This window comes from Vulpes vulpes, chromosome 11 (genome assembly GCF_048418805.1).
Source record: "Vulpes vulpes isolate BD-2025 chromosome 11, VulVul3, whole genome shotgun sequence".
Taxonomy (NCBI): Eukaryota; Metazoa; Chordata; class Mammalia; order Carnivora; family Canidae; genus Vulpes; species Vulpes vulpes.
The window spans coordinates 13359202-13382397 of record NC_132790.1 but is presented as its reverse complement, the minus strand read 5'-3'; the positions used below and the strand labels follow the sequence as shown (position 1 = coordinate 13382397).

The 23196-nt window shown below is 34.4% G+C and overlaps 1 protein-coding gene across 8 annotated transcripts in view; it reads right to left on the bottom strand.

Moving 5' to 3' along the window:
* Window positions 1–23196, bottom strand: part of BTBD10 (BTB domain containing 10) — a 77173-nt gene that overhangs the window by 34460 nt on the left and 19517 nt on the right. For 4 of the 8 annotated variants that reach the window (XM_026008223.2, XM_026008222.2, XM_072725636.1 and 1 more), the window contains one exon: window positions 18389–18546. The exons of 3 other annotated variants lie outside the window; for them this stretch is intronic. In XM_026008223.2, coding sequence (XP_025864008.1) covers window positions 18389–18489 — 101 coding nt within the window. In that variant the 5' untranslated portion in view covers window positions 18490–18546. Of the gene's footprint in view, window positions 1–13756; window positions 14540–18388; window positions 18547–23196 lie in introns of those variants that run through there. One more of the 8 variants, XM_026008221.2, reaches the window with a different exon arrangement.

Here is a 23196-nt window from a genome sequence, read left to right as displayed (position 1 = left end):
GGAATCCCTATCAAAATACCAATACCATTTTTCATAGAACCAGAACAAATAATACTAAAATTTGTATGGAACAACAAAAAACTCTAAATAGCCAGAGCAATCTTGAAAAAGAATAAGCTGGAAGTATCACAATCCCAGATTTCAAGATACACTACAAAGCTATAGTAATCAAAACCATGAGGTACAGCCACAAAGACAGACATAAAGACCAATGGAACAGATTTGAGTGCCCAGAAACATGTTCATGCTTATATGGTTAATTGATCTACAACAAAGGAGGCAAGAATATACAATGGGGAAAAGACAGTCTCTTCAATAACTGGTACAGAGAAAACTGAACAGCTACCTGCAAAAGAATAAAAAATGGAACCATTTACTTACACCATACACAAAAATAAAAATCAAAATGCGAGACGGTGGACAGCCCAGTTGGCTCAGTGGTTTAGCGCTGCCTTCAGCCCAGGGCGTGATCCTGGCGGTTTAGCACCTCCTTCAGCCCAGGGCGTGATCCTGGAGACACCCAGGATCGAGTCCCACATCAGGCTCCCTGCATGGAGCCTGCTTCTCCCTCTGCCTGTCTCTCTGAGCCTCTCTCTCTCTCTCTCTCTCTGTGTGTGTCTCTCATGAGCAAATAAATAAAATCTTTAAAAGAAAAAATGTGAAAAGGATTAATACTCCTAAAAGAAAACATAGGCAGTAATTTCTTGGACATTGGACCTCGGCAACATATTTATGAATATGTCTCCTCAGGTAAGGGAAACAAAAGTAAAATTAAACTATTTGAAATACACCAAAATAAAAAGCTTTTGTACAGCAAAGGAAACCATCAATAAAACAAAAAGGCAACCTACTGAATGGGGGAAGATACTTACAAATGATATATCTGATAAGGCATTAATATCCAAAAATATGAAGACAACTCAATACCAAAAAAAACCCCCAAATAATGTGATTAAAAAATAGGCAGAAGTAGACATTTTTTCAAAGACATTCAGATGATCAACAGACACATGAAAAGATGCTTAACATCACTAATCATCAGAGAAATGCAAATCAAAACCACAATGAGATATCACCTTGCACCAGTCATAATGGCTAAAATCAAAAAGTTGAGAAATAAGCGTTGTTGAAAATGTGGAGAAAAAGGAACCCTCCTGCACAGTTGTTGGGAATGTAAGTTGGTTCAGCCACTGTGGAAAACAGTGGTGGATGTTCCTCAAAAGAATTAATTCAAAAAGATATACGTACTCCTATGTTTACTGCAGCATCATTTACAAAAGCCAAGATATGGAAGCAACCCAAATATCCAATGATACATGAATGGATAAAGAAAATGTAGTACATACTATAACAGAGAGACATGAATACATAAATTCACGAGAGACATGAATACATAAATTATTTATTGACAGAGAGAGACAGAGAGAGAGAGAGAGAGAGAGAGAGAGAGAGGCAGAGACACAGGCAGAGGGAGAAGCAGGCTCCATGCAGGGAGCCCATCGTGGGACTCGATTCCGGGTCTCTAGGATCACGCCCCGGGCCGAAGGTGGCGCCAAACCGCTGAGCCACCCAGGTTTCCTATAACAGAATATATCTATAGAAAAGAATGAAATCTGGGAAAAGCCCGGGTGGCTCGGCGGTTTAGCGCCGCCTTCAGCCCCGGGTTTGATCCTGGAGACCCGGGATCGAGTCCCACGTCGGGCTCCCTGCATGGAGCCTGCTTCTCCCTCTGCCTGTGTGTGTCTCTGCCTCTCTATCTGTGTCTCTCGTGGATAAATAAATTTAAAAATCTTAAAAAAAAAAAAAAAGAAAGAATGAAATCTTGCCATCTGCAACAATAGGAATGAACCTAGGGGGTATAATGCTAAATGAAGTAAGTCAGAAAGAAACAAATACCTTATGATTCCCTTACATGCAGAATCTAAAAAACAAAACAAATGAACATGGAAAATAACCCAAAAAACAGATACTGAAATATAGAGAACTGGTGGCTCCCAGAGAGGGAGTCAGTAGGGGGGATGAGTGAAATAGATAATGAGCATTAAGGGATACAAACTTCCAGTTATAAGTCACAGAGATGGAAAGTACATCATAAAGAATACAGTCAATAATATTGTAGTAATTGGGACGCCTGGGTAGCTCAGTGGTTGAGCAACTGCCTTTGGCTCAGGGCATGATCCTAGGATCCTAGCATCAAGTTCCCCAACAGGCTCCCTGCAGAGAGCCTGCTTCTCCCTCTGCCTCTTTCTCTGTGTCTCTCATGAATTAAATCTTAAATATATATATATAAACATTATATGTACCTGGAGCACTGAATGAATATATAGAATTGTTGAATCAATATGTTTACACTTGAAACTAACATATGTTAATTATACTTCAATTAAAAAAAGAAAGGGGGATGCCTGGGTGGCTCAGTGGTTGTCTGCCTTTGGCTCAGCACGTGGTCCCCAGGTCCCAGGGTCCCAGCGTCCCAGGATCAAGTCCCACGTCAGGCTCCCCACACAGAGACTGCTTCTCCCTCTGCCTGTGTCTCTGCCTCTCTCTTGAGTGTGTCTCCCATGAATAAATAAATAAAATCTTTAAAAATAATAATAATAATTAAAATTAAAGACCTCAGGGGAACTTTTGGATGTGATGAATATGTTCATCTCCTGATTGCACTGAAGTTTCATAAGTGGGTACCTATATCAAAATTTACCAAATTCTACACCAGAACTAGAACTGGCCCCTTGGCTGAAACATGGCTTGGTTAAGGCTATTCTCCCAGGAAGTTTCTAGTTAATCATTTCAGTAACACTTATAAAAGTCATGCCTTTCTTCTAATAAATTCTGAATTCTCTTTCAAAAACCAACATAGATTCTTGCATTCCCTCTTATAATATTGTTCATGTCCTCATGAAACCAAAAGCATTCCTACAATAAGATTCAAAACAACTACCATCTCCAACTGATCACCACTTGAAAACCTCACAGATCTATTGCCCAATAGTACTTACAATCACAATTTTCATTAATAAGAAAGATCACTCACAGCACCTCTTGTTATGTAAGTAAACTACAAATCCTACCGCCAAATCAAAACATTTCCATTTTTAAATCTTGCAACTTTATAAGCTAATAATGCTATTTATCTTACACCAATTTTTCACTTTAAAACCATGCTTTGAAGCATGAGGTCAATCAACTGCTTTAATGAGATTTAAATACTTAAATCTTACTAAAATGTTCACCCTCAAAAGCAAGTATCTATTTATATCAAATTTCAGAATATTCATTTTGTATGAATTTCTGCTTATGACCCTGCCACCTAATTTGTTTAAAATTTCCAATTATGGCAACAGATTGCAATGGCAGGCAAGTTCCTAAAGACTGAAGAGAATTTTAAGAGTCTCCTTCATTTTGTTCAATGAAACTAAAAAACTCCTGCAGGGGGAAAAATAGTAAAGTAATATGTATAGAATTGAAAAGCCCACCAGTATTGCAAAGTATATAACAAAAACCATGCCACTCTGAAAGGATAAATAAACTGTGTACATCCAGGGAATGTAGTACTCCAAAATTAAAAAAGAATTACTGACATGTACAACAATATGAATGGATGCAAGGTTATTATATGAAATGAAGAAACCCAAACCCAAAAGTTTACACACTGATTACATTTACTTAATATTTTCAAAATGACAAAATTTTGATAGTGATGGAGAACAAATCAGGGGTTGCCAGAGGTTAACAATGGGAGGAAAGGATGTGCCTCTAGAGACAGCATGAGGGAGTCTGCTTGTGGTGATGGCAACATTCTGTATCCTAATTGTGGAGGCAGTTACACTAATCTATACGTTTGATAAAATATTACAGAATATACACCAGAAAAAAGAAGGTCATATAAAAACCAATGTCTGCAGTTTATGTATTGTATATTGTACCAATGTCAATTTCCTTGTTTGCTAATGTGCTACACTTATGTGAGATGTTATTAAGGGAAGCTGGGTGAAGAGAACCAAGGAAATCACTGGACAATACTTGCAATTTCTTGTCAATCTAAAACTGTTTCACAAGAAGAAGTTTAACAAACGTAACAAAAAAGGCAATAGACAATGCAGAGACAAAAAAAAGCAAAACTACAATTAATAAACTCTGATTTGAAGAGATATTATTTCCTTAACACAAGGAGAGGGATACTGTTAAGAGAGAGAGAATGAGAGTTCTCAGAAATTCAAAACACAAGAGCAGAAGCTTTTAAAGGTTACCAGAAGGTTACCAAAAGATTAAATTGGGAATAAAAGAAAGACAAAGAATAGAAAATAAGAAAGGGTGAGAAAATTAGAGAACTGATGAATGTAGCTCAACATTCAAATGATTATGTTCAGAGAGAACAAAGAAAATGGAAGGAAATTATACATGAAAAATTTCCAGAAGTAACTATTAGTAAGCACTGCTGCTATCCAACAGATACTAGTTGTAACAAATACACAAAAGTAAAATACCTACAAAGTTAATCGTATTCACTTATATGTGGCACCCTTATGTAGAATACAAATGGTACCATATGTGGTAGCACTTTCCTAGTTTGAGGAATTATATTACATATCTTTAAACAGTTCCAGCAACTATCATAACCTGGTGCACCTTATTAACATCTGTTGAATTTAGCTGAAGTTTTGAGGTATATATAGTATCTAAGCATTTTCTCCTTGAGTTTATTCCTTGTCAAACACTACCGTGTGTGTGCGCGCGCGTACACATACTGAGATACAGAGCTTTACAAGTTGCTTTCAACATTTAATCAAGGTTTTAACATCTACTTTTTCTTTAACATGAGGTAAGCATCCTTGTAAATTGCATTACATGTTCCTATCCATTAGTCTGTCCTTAAAAAAAAAAAAAAAGCAGTATTTTGGGGCGCCTGGGTGGCTCAGCGGTTGAGCATCTACCTCTGCTCATGTCGTAATCCTGGGGTCTTGGGATGGGTGTCCTGGGATCAGGGTCCTGGGATCAAGTCCCACATGAGGTTCCCCACAGGGGTCTGCTTCTCCCTTTACATATGTCTCTGCTTCTCTCTCTCTCTCATGAATAAATAAAATCTTAAACAATTTTAAATCATATTTTTATTTTGGGGAAAATTAAGCTGTTTTTATTACTGTAACAAGTATAATCTTATGTTTTAGCATTCTTAACTAAGCCTTTTATTTCATATTAATATATTGTTAAGTGCTTAATTTGCATGTGCTTTTATAAGCATTTTTAAGGTGTTAAGAGATGCAAAACCATGGCTCATGGGCCAAATGCAACCCATTACTTGATTTTGTAAATAAAGTTTTATTAAAACACGACTACATCCATTCATTTATACATGATTTACGGCCGTTTTCACTCTATATGGCAAAAGTGAGTGACTGCAACAGACTGTGTAGTCCACAGAGCCAAAAATATTTACTATTCAACCCCTTATAGAAAATGTTTCCCATTCCTATGCTAAATGTCAGTAACTGGGATGATAGAAGAAATGCTATCAAACTTCTAAATCTACCTTCAACAGATTTAATGCAAACTTCTCTCATCTTTCCCCTTTTTTGTCCATTAGCCTTTATATAAGCTTTTTGTTCTGCTTAATACATGATCAGTTCCCCAAGGAACAAAGGCTAATTACTGAAAAGGGCAGCTCTCAAATGAGGACTGAACTATGCTCTCAAAAGTCAACTGTAAGTATGTGGTTTGATCCATTTTTTCCACAGAAATATTTTAAATGATACTTAAATCCCAGATTTCCCCACTAAAGACAACCACAGCAAGAAATATAGCCCAAAAGTAGCCTTAATACTAGTCCTAACCTCTCTCTCTTCTTAAAAATCCCATTGTCAGACATGTCAGCAACTCTAGTAAGGCAGAAGCAAGGAAGTTCCACAGAAAAAAGAACTGTTGTACACTGTTCGTGGGAATGAAAATTGGTGCAGCCACTGTGGAAAACAGTATGAAGGTTCCTCAAAAATTAAAAATAGAATTATCCTATTATCCAGTAATTCCACTGCTGGGTATTTACCCAAAGAAATTACAAAAAGATAAATGCACCCCTATGTTTACCAAAGTATTATTTATGATAGCCAAGATAATAGAAGCAACCCAAGCATCCACTGATAGGTGAATAGATAAAGATGCGGTGTATATAGATATACACATACATACATACAATGGATATAAAAAAGAATGAAATCCTGCCATTTGCAACATCAAGGATGGACCTAGAGGGTATAATGTAAGTGAAATAAGTCATTCAGAGAAAGTCAAATACCATATGATTTCACTCATGTGTGGAATTTAAGAAACAAAACAAAGATAAAAAAAGAGACACCCCCCCCCCAAAAAAAACCCACTCTTAAATACAGAGAACAAACTGGTAGTTGCCAGAGGGGGAGGTGGGTAGGGAGAATGGGAGAAATCGATAAAGGAGAGTATTGTGACATGCAATGAGGTATCTACAGAATTGTTGAACCATTAGATTGTACACCTGAAACTAATATAACATTATATGTTAATAATACCTGAATTTTAATAAAAGAAAGTTTGTATACTGTTGCATGACCATTCTAAGAGCATCTTCTCTGTGAAGTCAAATGAACACCTAGATACTAAAAATTCTGGAAGAAAGTAACCTTTAAGGGCAAAGCTTTAACGTTTTACTAATCAAGTTTTCCAACTGATAAAAACTAATTTCATGCAAACAGCAAAGGAATTTGAAAATTTTTTGACTTTCAAAATGTCTATTACTTTTTTCCTGGCTTTTGAACTTTTTTTTTTTTTAAAGAATTATTTATTTATTTATGATCGAGAGAGAGAGAGAGAGAGAGAGAGAGAGAGAGAGAGAGAGAGAGAGGCAGAGTGTGTCACAGGCAGAGGGAGAAGCAGGCTCCATGCCGGGAGCCTGATGCGGGACCCGATCCCAGGACTCCAGGATCGCACCCTGGGCCAAAGGCAGGCGCTAAACCACTGAGCCACCCAGGGATCCCTTGAACTTTTTTAATAAAGGAAGATGTTGCTAGGCAAGCACCTCTCCAAACTGAGGAGTCTCTGAATTAAAATTATATCTAAATGTTATATTGCTAATTTTTTCAGTTCTAAAAAATAGCATAGCTTTAATTCATCAATAGGTATCAGGTGCTTACAACATTCAATGACAACTAAACTATAGTAACTAAAAGCACTCTTACCCTCCTATCCTTTATCCCAAAAATTTGTTTTAACTGCATTCAATCTACCAAATATTCGTGGATATGCTATCAAACTTATCCAATAATATGCTATTTACTATCTAGTACTGATGGATATAACCAAGAAAGTCTGTGCCCTAAAAATTAATACAATCTAGGGGAGAAAAACACAGAATATGTACAAACAAATACATTAAATATTATATGCTGATAAGTGCTATGAGGAAAAAATGAAGCAGATAAAGAGGACGGAGAGTCATTTTGAAGTACACGTTTCTATCTTACATAGAGTGGTCAAGGTGGGACTGTCTGAGAAGAGGTCTGAGTAAAGATCTAAGGAAGAGAGAAAGAGAACTTTGAGAACATATGAGGGTGCAAAGACACTATGGCAAGAGTAATTTTTAACTTTTTCAAGGCATTCAAGAAGGCCAGGATAGGAGAAGCACGGAAAGCAAGGACGATGTTAAAAGATGAGCTCAGGGGCACCTGGGTGGTGCAGTCAGTTAAGCATCTCACTCTTGGTTTTGGCTCAAGTTGTGATCTCCAGTTGTGGGATCAAGCCATACATCAGGCTCTGCACTCTGCATTCAGTGAGGAGTCTGCTTATCCTTCTCCCGCTGCCCCTCCCCCTTGCTCACACACCCTCCCTCCCTCTCTCTCAAATAAACAAACAAATCTTAAAAAAAAAAAAAAAAAGATGAGGTCAGAGAAATAAAACTAGGAACAGATTATGAAGGGTCTCAAAAAAATGTTTAAAGGGTTTTTGCAGGGCACCTGGGTGGCTCAGTCAATTAAATGTCTGCCTTTGGCTCAGGTCATGATCTCTGGGTTATGGGATGAAGCCCCAGGTCAGGCTCCCTGATCAATGGGGAGTCTGCTACTCCGTCTCCCTTCCTCTGCCCCTTCCTCTCACCCTCTCTTAAATAAATAAAAATAAATAAAATCTTTTTTAAAACTTTAAAAAATAAATAGGTTTTGTTTTTGATCTGCAGGATATGGGTACCAGTGAAGTGTAAGTTACACAATCTAACTTATGTTAGATCAAGTAGACAATGGAAGAAAGGATGCAAATGTAGAATCAAATGATCAATTTACAGGCTACTGCTAATAATTCAGGTGAGAGCCAGAAGTGACTTGGACCAGGGCCGTAGTAGGGCACATGGCAAAGAGTGGACTAGACTATACATTTTGAATAATAAGACTTTGAAATTTCAGAGATTAAATGTACAAGGTGAGACAGAGAAGTCGAGGATGATTGATTTTTGGTCTGAGCAACCAGAATAATCGAAGTTCCAATTACTGTATGACAATGAGAGCGGGAAGATTAAGTATGGAAAGTGTAGGTACATCAAGACATGTTAAAGAGAGGTTTATTCAACATCCAAATGCAGATATCAAATAAGAAGTGTCAGACACGTAAGTCTAAAGTTGAGGGGAAAGGTCCAGGTTAGAGATAAAAATTTGGGAATTGGAAACTACTAATACTTAGGAGTGACATTAAGCAACTCCCTACCATAGAAAATTTTTTAAAATAGTTTTAAAATAGAGCTAACCACGAGGACCACCTGGGTGGTCCATTCTATTCAATGTCAGGACTCTTGATTTCAGCTCAGGTCATGATCTTAGGGCCATGGGATCAAGCCCCAAGACAGGCAGCATGGAGTCTGCTTGGAATTCTCTCTCCCACCCTCCCCCCTCTACTCCACACACACTCTAATAATGAATAAATCTTTTTTAAAAATGGATATATACCACTATTAATATCTCTCCCTTTCCCCTTCTAGCCCCCATATTCTCTAAAATAGTAACTCTTTCAAAATATACACAAAATAAGTCAATCAGAGAAAGACAATTATCATGAAAACAGAGGATCATAGGGGAAGAGGGTGAAAAAACAAGATGAAGGAGGCCATGTGATGTAATGAGCATAGAGTGTTACATAAGACTGATGAATAACTGACCTCTACTTCTGAAACTAGTAATACATTATATGTCAATTAATCAAATTTAAATATATATACACATACATGTAGCTAAGCACTATTAAAAATTGCACAGATCTAAATTAATGGTCAGATATATTTTGTATCTACTGAATAGTCAATAGTCATTCATTCAAATGTTTACTGGGTACTTCGTGCAAGTTGCTATTCATGATTATATTATTTTCATGATTATATTATATATGCTATTCATTGATAATATAATGCATATATAATCACATACATTTAAAAGTGCTTCAAAAAATTTTAATTATTTTAAAAAACCTTTTGGAGCATCTGTCCTACTTATTACTAAAGGGGGACAAATAAACCAGTGGGGAAAAAGGTATGAAATACAAATACGAGATTTTAATTTTAATTTTAGATGTGTCCAGTTATCAGTATTTTAACAAATCAGTTTCACAAAACATGTTTCTAGAAATAAATTATGGCAATTCCACAATTACTTGTACTTCTAAATGGTCTTGTAAAAACACAAACTGAACTTATTCCATTAAATTCCCTCCTCTATCCTCATACTAAAACTTAAAAGCAATAAAACAATTAAAATTAAAAATCTAAACTACTCTGCAAAACTAAATTAGATTGATAAAATTAAAGAATGAAAGAATTTGCATCAGAGGCCACACTTTATAACCGGTCATTCAATACACTTGAGTATCTTGAGAAATACCCACAGAAACATAGAATCTAAGTTTAAGAAAACCCTTTTAGAAAATGTAATCCAAATACCTCTCCAATTTCTGAGTCTCATTAACCAGGTCCCCATGAATTGGCTGACTTACTGCTTTTAATGACAGGAAAGGGTAACCTGGTTTTTCTTTTTAGCAGTTTTGTTCAATCTTTGGAAAGCTCTGACTCTTCTACAATTTTTCTTATCATTAAAGCTTAATTAAACCTTGTCATTGGGGCAGCCCAGATGGTTCAGAGGTTTAGCGCCGCCTTCAGCCCAAGGCCTGATCCCAGAGACCAGGGAGCCAGTCCCAGGTCAGGCTCCCTGCACAGAGCCTGCTTCTCCCTCTGCCTGTGTCTCTGCCTCTCTCTGCCCACCCCCCCCCCCCCCGTGTGTCTCTCATGAATAAATAAATAAAATCTTTAAAAAATAAAAAAAATAAGCCTTGTCATCAGACTCTAGTTCAGGGTTTTAGATCAGTTAATTATTTATTGCAGGGAGCTGTCCATGTATTGTAGAATGTTTAGTAGCACCCCTGGCCTCCACCCACTAGATAGTAAAACTCCCTCCCTCCTCCCAGTTGTTAACAACCAAAAATGTCCTCAGACATTGCCAAAGCCCAATGAAGGGCAAAATCATGCCACTAGTTGAAAACCACTGCCCTGCTAGAACAAATAACAATAATAATAACAACACTAAGATCTGAGCCTTTAATACATGCCAGGTATAATTCTGAGCACTTTACATATATTTTCATTTAATCCTCAAAACCATCCCCAGTTGAGAAAATGGAATCTTAAAGGCTAAGGAACTCGCCTAAAATCAGATAGCAAATTAAATGGCAGGTCTGAGATGTGAACTAAACAGTTCAACTTCAGAGCTCATGCTTTCAATCTCAAACAAGTCTGACTCAAACTAAGTCTAGTGTCCTTTCCAAAGGGTAACTCTTCACATATCTAAATATGTCTTATAATGAAATTCCTTAATATCAATCAGAGCTGTCCCCAAGACCTCAAATCAGTTCCTTAAGCTTATACGGTTTCCAGTTTCTTCACATCCTTCCTTTGAATATACATAGAACTAAAAAGACAATAATATTCTGGTGTACAATAGAGTGGCTCTAGCCTTCTTTTCCATCAATTATGATTTTTTTTTCTTTTTAGCAGGGAGGGTGGGAGAGAAAATGGAATGATAAATGCCATATTGTACTCTTGTATCAAGTTTACTGCCAAAAAACACCCCCAGGTCTTTTCCATGTGTGATGTTGTAAAGCCATGCTAACAATGTATATTAGTGTTTTTCAGGCCTTATGTATACTCCAAAAAAAATCATTTAAATTTAGTCCAACAATACAAACTCAGATCATTTTGGATCATTTAGTTTATTATTTCCTATCCTTTTTTCAGTGTCCCCTATAAATTTGATAATTTGCCTTCTCCAGATGTGCAATGAGGCAAAGCAAAAAACAAAGCCACCTTTCAAGATCAATAATCTTTGGGTAAGGTCATTCAAAATCAAAACTGTGCTGATTAACACAAACAACAATTCATTTTTCCTTCACCATATACCGAAGAATATAAAAAAAGACTTTACCAAAAACTAAGCTTAAGTCCAAATACATTATAGTGCTACTAGTCTACTAAGTATATCAGAAAATTGCTCTGACAATCTATTTTTAGCAAACCCATTCAGGATCATTTTTAACCTATTTTTCTTCAAGTTAGTCATAAACTACCCTTTTCATTTTTTGTTGTAAAATCCACTTTTCTCAAAATCAGACCTAGAATCCCCCATCTTTTATTCCACTGGTATTCTAAAACCTTTAGAAATCATAAATAATACATTAACTTTAAAATTTTTTCAGGCAACTCCTTTTATAAATATAAGATGTTTCAACTGGCCTAGAAAACTCATTTAACTAGATACATTCTTCATCTTCTATCTCTATCTTGATTTTTATGCCCTCCTTCACAATGTCCACTTTGTTGTAATTATTGGTGGTAATAATTTGCTCTTCCTTTTTAACAAAGAAGCTTATAAATAAGAGCTAAGGAATTTTTTTCTTCCTTCATTGTCAGGCATTATTATTACACTTTCCTTAATTACCTTTTTAAATGTAATATAAGAAACTCTTGGTTGATCTTAGCAATATTTAAAAGTCTCATTAGCTCATCTGAGCTCTTGTTTTCCTAATTGTTATAAAGATTTATTTTCTATACTTTATTATGGCAACCTTAGCTATTTGCTTGCTTTTACAAGTAGTGCATATCTTTAAAGAGTTAATTGTGTAGTCACACTAAGGATCTTTCTCTGCCCGAAAAATATCAAAATTACATTTTTACTTAACTCCCTAAGACATTTTTCCTTTTTTAGAGAAATTTACCCAGTGGAATCATGATCTTCTCTCTAATCAAAAATCAGGAAAACTCAAATTGACAAATTACAAAATATATACACACAAAACACTATGCAGTTCTTAAGAATTATGCTATAAAAGACTACTTTTTGACATAGGGGATGTTCATGACTAATTGTTAAAAAAAATGAGTTATATAACAGTACATATAGTAGTAATACTTCAAAACCAGTTTTAAATATACGTGATTTTATATTTTTATACATACACAAAAATAGGTTATATGCTAAAATATTTAAGCTATAATCAAAAATACTTTAATATTTTTGTTTTCTTTTACATGCTTTCCATATTTATCAAATTCATGTAATGAATATGTATCACTTTTACAAACACAGGCATTATTTTTTTAAAAATCAAAACCAGAAAAAATATTCTATAAAGTATAAGACAAAAAGGTCTAGCTTAAGATTTCTGCTTTTATGACTCTATTTCTAAAACAAGCTTAGAAAAACATTTCTGAACACTAAACCACAAAATAAAATTTAAAAAATCCAATACAACATACCACAAGATACCTTAATCATATAAATAAGTTGTGACAATCATCAAGATGACCATTCTAACTCCTAGAAATTAAATGGGGGAAATCACAAGAACTTCCTCTCATTTCAAGGAAAAGCTGTTATGATTTAAAAATATTAAAAATAAAATAATTTAAAAATGTATATTCTCCCAAATTCCTACAAAATAAAGGGTCAGTAGGACAGGAATGATAAAGACAAAAGAAAACAATCAAAGTGTTTAATATTGAGCTAAAAATTCCAAATAAAGTAAGCAATGTCACTTGTCAAAATTTAAAATCTCAAAGCAAAAACAGTTATCTTTATTTAGAAATTCTGTCTGACTGAAAATCAATTTGCGATAATCCAAAAACTTATCTGACTTACTCTCTGGTTCAATGGCAGCATCTAGATCATCTATTCAGTCTACATTCTAAGAGACTAAGAAAAAAGTCATTTTAACCAATTAAAATTTATCAAATATATTCAGTTCTGTAAAATACTACTACATAAGTGATTCCACTAATCACTAATTCATCCAAAAGTAAAAAATACATTTACTCTCTTCTTTAGGAAATTATTTCAACTATTTCATTTGTCTATCTTGAATTAAATTTTCAAATATATTGAAAATATCTTAAGTTAGCCTTTCCTTAAATTTTTTATGATATTCATAAAAAACAATACCAAACATTCAAGTTACATGAAGATTCTAATACTTTAAACAAGATAAAAAAACAAAGCATCAAACCCATGAAAACAATAAAAACACACTCCATTTCTTTTAAATAATTTGCCATTAAGAAAAAGACAATTAAGATATATGATCTTTTTCATCCAGAGAAGTAAATGATCATAATGAAACAAAGGCCAAACATATCTTTCTCAATCTCTCTCATATTCATAGATGTATAGAATTACAGCCCAGTGATATCTTGTAATAAATGAATACACACCTTACTTTAGTATATGCCAAGGTAGACACACAGAAACAAGAAAAAAATTCTGAAATCAGAGTATAAAGGGACTCTGCTTTTTCAAACAATGCAGCACTGAAAGCCAGGTCAGCATCCTTGGGCATTACTAGGAAACTTTAGCACATCTGATATTTCCATCATCTTCAAGAATCCTCTGAACAATCAGAAAATTTCCCAGTCTCCCCCTACCTCCCCTGTCCAGAGACTTCCTCTAGCTTTCCTCCCTCTACTGTGTAATAATGCTATTGCGGTTATTTAGGCTGTAAATGTTCAGATACAACCCCCTCTATATATTAATTCAGTTCATTTTCTCACAGACACTGACTCAGCCGTGGGTTGTGCAGCACTGACGTTTCTAACCAAACAGCATCGTGTGAGCTGTGATCATCCCACTTCTCCATCTCTGTGCAGCGATTGGATATTGTAATTGATAGACAAGCTGAAGAAAACTCAGGAGATGAGGGCTTAGTGATATGTAGCTATGTTGCCAAATGCCATCTGTAATGCTAATTCTAGCTGTGCCAGCTTGCCAGATTTTAGAAAACTAGGATGCAGCTAACTTTCTTTTTTCCTTTCGATGTTTTATTGTACACCCGTTCTGGGCAGTAAAGCTTCTCTTTAAAATCAAAGAAAAAATATTGTACTTAAGAATCCACTCAAAAACTGTTTTTTAAAGCAACCAAACTTTTCTATTTCTAAACTATTGCTGGAACTACCAAGTGACTTAAAAAGGAAACTGTAAAGCTCAATCTTCACGCAGTCTCAGAAGAAAGGAGCATGCGTACTTGTATGTGGGAATGAAACCTTGCGGCAAAGTCTGATATTGAATGTATGATGCGTTTATCTTTAGTAACCTGAGCAGACTGCAGATCTGAGTTTTAAATAATTGTATTCAACCCAATTCAAGTATTCAAGAGCTTTTAGTAGGCATATTGTCAATCTAGCCATCGTAATGTCACTTGTACAGAAAAGGTGCTTTCTTTTTCCTTTTTAAATATCAAAAACTCTTATAATTTATAATTTAAAGAAAGTTGTTTCAATTCAGACCAAACACACTTCAACTGAAATACTTAACCTCTCAGCAAGCTACAAACTTCTCCATACAAGTATTAACTACAGAACTACTCAGAAAGAAACAAAGTTCAGTAATTTTTTAACTAATTTATTTGTATGCACTTGCTTAAGCCACAGGCACCCTGAAGTCCATCTTTGTTGAGATTAGCTTGTCTTGTCTTTTATATACATACCAAATCTACATTAAAAAAAAAATTCAGAAAAGAAAGTACCTTAAAGTTTATTAGATGGAAATGAACTCATAAGGCAATACCCACCAAGCCCTCAAATCTCAACAGTAAGCACACATATATAGTAATTATTATTATTACTTTTAGAATTCAAGAAATTTATTTTTATCCCTGAAGGTAAGGAAAAGTACAAGAAAAAAATTAAAAACCTGGAAAATGCAGGCAATTCCCAAATATGAATAGAGCAAAATATAAATTTACATAACAATTTTCAAAAATTACGCACAAAAACTGAGTCAATAAAATATGCTTATTTCTTTACTGCTAAAGATTAAATGTTTGTATCCCCCAAAACTCAAATATTGAAATGTATTCCTCCAATGTAATAGTATTTGAAAGTGAGGAGGTAATTAGGTCTTGAGGGCAAAGCCTTCATAAATTGGATTAATACTTTATAAAAAAGACCCCAGAGAGATCCCTAATCCCTTCCACCATGTGAAAACACAGCAAAAAGACAGTCATCTTGAACCAGGAAGTGAATCCTTTCCAGATATCAAATGTGTCAGCACCCTGAACTTGGGACTTTCTAGCCTCCAGAACCATGTGAAATAAATTTGTTTATAAGCTGCCCAATCTATGGTATTCCGTTATAGATGCCAAAACAGATGGAGACATTTTCTTTTTATAAACTTAAATCCCCAACTCTGTTTGAGGTGGCAATGTGCCCACCTACATTTCTTAGCCTCTATGATCCAGAGAAGACCATATAACATAGTTCTAGCCAATGATTTATAAGCAGATGCCTGCTGGAAATTTCTGAGAAATTTAATTCACTAATATAAATGAAACCCCTTTCTTAATGTCCCTTCTCCCTTCAACCTCATTCTTCTCTGGAAGGTAGACATGATGCCTGGAGCTATAGTAAACCATCTTGTGATCACGAGAGAAAGCCAAGAAAATCAGAGATTTTTTGATCTTTAAGCCACTAAATCCATATCAGGCATTCATTGCCTGATCTGTGAATTTACATACAAGAAAAATAAATCTCTAACTTAAGCCAGTGTTTAATCTGGCCTTCTATTGCTCAAATAGCCCTAAATAAAATACACAAGATAAAATAAAAAAAAAAAAAAAGGATGAGAGAAGGGTAGAAGCACAGATAAAACACAAATGGCCAAGAGTTGATATAACTTGAAGCTGAGAGGTACAGAGAGGTTTATTATACCTATTTTCTCTACTTTATATGTATTTAAAATGTACCATAAGTTACTGAAAATCTTAACAAAAAGAATGAGAAACTTGTTTTATAAATTTTAGGTTTGCCATTGAGAAGTTAGATGGTCTTGGGCAAATTTATTAACCTCATTTTTTTTTTTCATTTGTCAATGGGACTCTAATACTATTCATAGACCTCCACCTTCAAATCTAGTCAAAGTTATCTCCAGAAGTCCCTGGCAGGAATACCTGTCATCTATCTAATCATTCAAGGATTAGGTTCAAGTTTCATTTTCATCTACTCAAGTTGATATTGATTCCTTCTTTGAACTCTAATTTTACTACAACTCACTACCAGTTTGGTGCCCTGCTGTCCTCTAATTGTTCCCTATGTGGTATTAAAGCATTCCATGATGGTACACCAACAAATTTCTGAATCTCTCCTAAAATGAGTGCAGTACCTCAACAATACTTGTTAATTGTTAGTTTTTAAAACTTCCCAATTATTTTAATATCAACTTAAAAAAAACTTTTGGAGGGCAAATTGTAAATATTTTTAAAGTATCATCAGTGCATAAGAACAAGAGGTCTCTAAAAATAAGCTATTTTCCCTTAGGCAGAATTTCCATAAATGAGGTTAAAATAAGCTCAAAGGATTTCACGGTCTTGACACTAAAAACAAATAATGTATTGATATTTATTTTCTATTTCTCTTTAATATTTTTAACTTAACCAATATTGCTGCAGTCTACCTAAGGAGAGCACCAAAAAGGTTACTGATGCTATAAATATCAAGAAGAGCTATGTTTGTTATTTTTGAAATAAGAGGAATGAAAAAGTACTATTAGTTTTTATAAATTTTCTTCATTGTATGCATTTACCTTTTATAAAGCAAACAACAGCTTATTTTCACCTTGTCATCCCTTCATATGTAATGCAGTACTGTACGTTAGCAGAAAAGTATTAAGAACTAGGAAGAATAACATACAGTTCATCTGGAAAAATGCATACAACATAGCAGATAAAATTATCCTACACTTACACAGATAAAATTCTTTAATCTCAAAGACAAATTATCCATATAATAAAGCAGGATGGAAAAAAAAGTACTAGAGCACCAGCTGAAGCACACATACATACCCACACACCCAAAAAATGAAATAAACCAAAACCACTCATACCATTGGTGTGCACTTATAAATTAATACATCAACTTAAGTTTTTCCTCACCACATTAAAAGTCCACAATAAAGATAGACATCTTGTCAGGAGATTTAAAAAGTACCAGTTACTCATATTTTCTAGGTATGGTATATAGTTTAAAAGTACCTGAAAAAGTACTTTATTTCTTTAAAATTACAAAAAGGATTTCAGTACCACGTTTTTATTTTTTTAAGAAAAATGGTAACAGTTATCAATGAATAGGAGAATTTTACATTCAAGTGAGTTAAATGTTTGATAATATCTCCTAAGTAAATATTTATGAAGTACAATGCTCTATGAAAACATGCTTACATACCTGTAGTATGTGAGGTTTATGAGCTGTCAATTAACACCTTAAAATATTAAATCATAAAGTGTCCTAAATGAGGGTTTCCTCATTAAGTCACACAGTACAAAATGAAAGCTTTACATACAATATACAAATGGGCAGAAATTTTTTAGACTAATTTCATTTAATGCATTGAACTTTAAATGAACCAGAAGAGTCACTGCAGACTGATTTTCCCTTTAGTATCAAGATGACAACACAGTATGACATAGCTTATAAAGTACTATGTATAATCTATACACACAATGTATTTAGTACACAAAATAAATTCCGATTAGAGAATTTTAAATACAAAGAACTAATCTGTCTTGCCAGAGTTCAGAGTCTAATTAATTATAGCATTTATTACTAAGGTTGACCAAGGAGATTTTAACATTACTGAGAAACAAACAAAAATTCAAATAAATACAAATATAAGAAGATTAAAAAGAAAGAAATGTTTCTGTAAAAGTTTTTTTAAGGAGAAATGCAAATATTCATTATTTTTTGGAAACCAGCCCCCATCCTGACAGGACTTGCCACAACCAGATGCAGTTTGATTCTTTATAAAAGTCCATTTTATCAGAGCTTTGATATATGAAATACATATTTTCTACCTACCTTGAATGTTTATAAAGTTTACGAGGTCTACTATGCAATTTCCGATCCCAATTCTCTGGATCACTGGAGTTACTGTCATAAGGATGAGGCCGTCCTGCCATCCCACTTCAAGCTTCCTCACACTACTGCTCTGAAAGCACATATGTAGCACCCATAACCTACATAAAAGAGTAGTGTTGACCTTTAAATCTATTCCACGCAGAATAAAATAGTCAAGAATTTTACATACTTTCTGAGTTACTGTGACATATTTTTAAAGTGATGAACAGGATTATAAAATATTAGACATACAAAATGCCACAAACTAGATTAATATAAACACCAGAAGTCTTTTTAGGTACTTTTCATTTGACTCTCCTATTAAATCTGCTACCCCCTATGCAACAGTTTAATAGTATGCTATTTACATTTAGTAAATATTCTTAATTGTCATCTGGATACCTCATGTTTCCAAATACTAATATCAAACCAAAAAAAGGCAAAACAATTCCAGAGAATTATTATTTCAGACAGAATTTCACCTGCAATACATTTCTTAATTACTAAAAGTTTTAAGAGGCTTAATAAAGCATCTAGTATAATCAAATAATAAAGTTGTTATTTCTGTAACCAAGTTAAAAGACCCTGAATAGAAACTTAGTGTGGGCTCAAAAATAAAAGAATGTAACATCATGTTTCCTTACATTGTAATCACCACAAAAATATTGTATTGATAGGATTCATATATTTCATGCCTTGTCCTATGAGACTTGTGACTGTTATTTCTACTACTCTCTTAAAATTATAAGAAAACTAACTTAACAATAGCTTTACAGAATACCTGAACTAAGTATTTTGAAGTATATTTCACTATCCAATTTAATCCTCACAATCATTTTATAATCCCCATAACAGAAAACAATCTCAGTAGTTCAGTTACTTTGCAAAAGGTTACAATGTTGGTAAATGGCAGGATTATAAAGAACAATGAGAATTTATAATACAAAATGAAGTGTTGATCTTTAAAAATGCTCAGGTTAGAATATTTTATTTGGAAATAGTAGGTCAAATTTGACTTTTAGAGACTGCAAATACCAATAGAAAAACCAAATAAGGTGAAACAATTAGAACAAAGTTCTATAATTTGGACCAGGGCCCAGGTTTCCTGACCCATTCCTGTATGCTTTCTATATACTTTTCCAAAATGCATTCGATAGAGGGAAAGGAGGAGGGAGTTGTGCATAAAAGTCAAAAGGAATCCAGAACTGGGAAAATACTATACCTTACTGAGTTTCATAAAAAATTCCAGTAAGATCTCACAAAAAATGCTTAAGGTAAACTTATTAAAACTGTGAGTCTATTTCAGAGCTCATAGAAAACAAATACTCCCATAAAAAATAAAAAGTAAAATAAATATTTCCATTTTAGAGAAACTGTTTTGCTATAATTTTCTTCATGGTTAATTAGTACTTTCTTTCCAAAAACAATTGAAAACCTTCAATAAGTGAGCATTTTAATAAATATGTAGGCAAATCAATGATCTATCAAAATAACAGAAAAGGGAGTACCTGACTGGATTAATTGGAAGAGTATGAGACTCTTGATCTTGGGGTCATGAGTTCGAGCCGCACACTGGGTATAGAGATTACTTAAGTAAACTTTTTAAAAAAATAATAGAAAGGGGAAGGGGGAAAATTGTAAAATGGCTAATTCAAATTGCTCAGTAAATGCCAGTTTATTTGCTGAATGCTCCTGGAAAAGGAGACCTGTTTAAGGATCACCAAGTAATTAAAAAAAAAAAAAAAAAAATCAATCAGATATCAGATGAACATAAAAACTATAAAATTATTTTGAAAACAAAAAAATCTCAATGTCACTTCAGTTTTTAATTATAAAAATAAAAATGTACTTACTAAAAAAGAAATTATTTAAAACTTCAACTTGATATCATATCTAGTTATGTGTACTGAAGAGATGAGGCAAAGGAGAAGGATGAGAACGAACAAATAGGAGATAAAGAAGAAAGTAGAAAAAAGTGGTAAAAAAAAAAAAAGTGGTCACAGCGCAAGTGAGACACAAAAGGTAAAAAGAGTATTAAGAAAAACTGATAAAAAGTTAAAAAAGAAAGATGTAGAGAGGCTTAGTAGGTTGTATAGGATAGATTTAGAGCATTTTTTTTCTTTATGTCATCCAGCAAGCTATTTCAGGCATTAACATTTCTTTACAAGAGCATTTTATCTCCTCCTAACCCTTGACTAAAAGACATACCCCTCTGAATATCCAAAGATGTCCACTGAAAGAAGAAGGATCCTAAACCATAGGAGGAAGTGACTACAAAAATACAATCACAAAAAATGCATAAGGTAAATTCAGATCCACATTTTCCAGCATTTTATAATGGGTAGCATGTATCTAGCAGAATGGAAATACCAATGTGTCTTACTAATCAATCCTAATAAGCATGTATTTTACAGCTAGACACAAGAAAGTAAGACTTTCAGATGAAAGCTATCAAAAAGGTCAAGTGGAAAATCATATTTACAATTAATAAAACTTGGGTATCACCATGTGAAAGATTTCTCCCCAGTCCTTACTCCCAATAGTCAGGGCTACAAACATGCTAAAAACAAGTGAAATTCAAGTTGAGTTATCTAGAAAAAAAATGTCTGTGTTTGCCTATATGTGCTCCTGTAGTTTCAAATGTTATCAATAAGCTACAGATAAAACTACAAATAGATAAAAGGCAAACGACACACACTATATACTATTTTGAAATGTCCAATAATCTTTCTTAATCTCTGCACCATAGTTGGTGACATTTTATTTCATTCATTCATTCATTCATTCAAGCACTTACGGAACACCAAATACAATACACTGAGCTATTTATAAGATGCTAAAGCAAGTTGGGCATTGTCCTGTGCTCCAAAACTCACCTTAGTAAGGGAAAAAAGCCTCAGTTAAAGGCTCCATATACCACTTACTCCTGTGTCTCTCTCCTACCTGCATAGTTCTTGCACTATTACCCCAACTCTTCATGTCTATCAAAGCTTGGGTGTTCTTTAGGATTTCATTGTCATTTGCTGGGTCCAGGGAGACAGCAGACAAAAAAACACCATGAGGACCAAACCTTTGATAACATTGGGTTTTATATACTACCTATACTGTTTTTATTATCTCTGAGTTCTTCAATATCTCAAATTCAACAATGCCAGGCTCTATATTGGCCTTCCATATCAACTAGGGTCATCTCTACTAAGTCAGGAACCCTGAAGTCATCTTTGACTTCTCATTTCCCAACATCGTCTACTTCAAAACTTTCTTTTGACTCCTCTTCTCCCTTTTTACTGGTAAGGCTGCTGCCTTCATTAAAACCTTAACATCTATCTGGTTGACCTCTCTACCAAACCAATTACTCCATACTTTCTCCACTGTAATCAAAATTATCTTTCTAAAAAGGTCTAATGACTCTCCTCTTCCTGATCTAAACTCCTTACCATAAAAAGTCCCTTTAAAATATGACTCTTGGAGTGCCTGAGTGGCTCAGTCGGTTAAGCTTGGTCTTGACCCTTCAGCTTGGGTCATGATCCTGTGGCCCTGTGTTGGGCTCACTGCTCAGTAGGAAGTCTGCTTCTCCCTTTCCCTCTGCCACTCTCCCTGTTTGTGTGTGTGCGTGCTTATGCACTCTCTTTCTCAAATAAACAAATAAATAATCTTAAAAAAATAAAATATGATTCTTGGCTCCCCAATGTCTAATTCATATAGGGCAAACTAACTTACTGTACAGATCTTGTAATCAAAAAAAAAATAATTACTGGACTACTGGAAACAAAGTTCTTAGAAAATAGGTTACAGTTCATTGCTATTTTGAGGCATGACGAAAATAATCCAAATTATAAATAATTTAGAAATAATCTGTAGAGGCTGGAACAACTGGGCCTATTGGCTAAGGACATGCATTCAGGAGACTGCCAAAAGTCAGCCAGGAAAAAGGCAATTGATTACTTCTATTTTCTTGGATATTACCATCTAAAAAGGGGTGGGTTGGGGAACAGAATCTTCAGGACTAAAATAAATAAAGAGGTGGCTCTTGGGATACTATTTCCAGATAGTAGTAATTAATGGCAACCATCCATAGAAGGGTTTAAAAAAAAAAAAGGATAGTACATGGAAACTATATATTCTGTCTTTACTATGTATCAACGAGTTAGGAAGTTTAATTTTCTCCTATTTAAAGGTCGCAACAACCTAATATAGTCCTGTTGCATACGTCTAACAGAAAGCCCATGTTCCTTCCAATGTACCAAGCTAGGTACACAGAAATTTATTGGTTTGTTCCTATTGCCAGCACTTTTTTTTTTTTTTTAGCCATCTTGTGGCTTTATCCATCCAATTGAGATCTCACTCTAAATAAGGTCATTATATGAGAACTTTTCTAATAATGTGAAATTGTTTTTCTCTCTCAAACTTTGCAAACAAAGTAATTCAACTCTCAACTAGAGAGAAGACCTGATAAGTAAGAGGGAAAACAATGAACAAAATCACATAGTGATGCCAGGGCTAGAAGTCAAGGACTGCTTCAGCGGCACAGAAAGCCAAATATCCAGAAGATATTTTAACTACATCAAGAAGTGGAGAGGCTGGAGAGAGTGAATACTGCTACAGATGATTGTGAAAGAAAAAGAAGAGATGGAAGCAACTTTTGAAAAGAAACCACCTGCAAAGGCAGCCAAGTGAAATGATCATGTGAGCCCCTTGCAGATAACAACAATTTATATCTGGATAAAATATTTTTTAAACTACTGTTTAAAAGCACTGGCACGGAACAC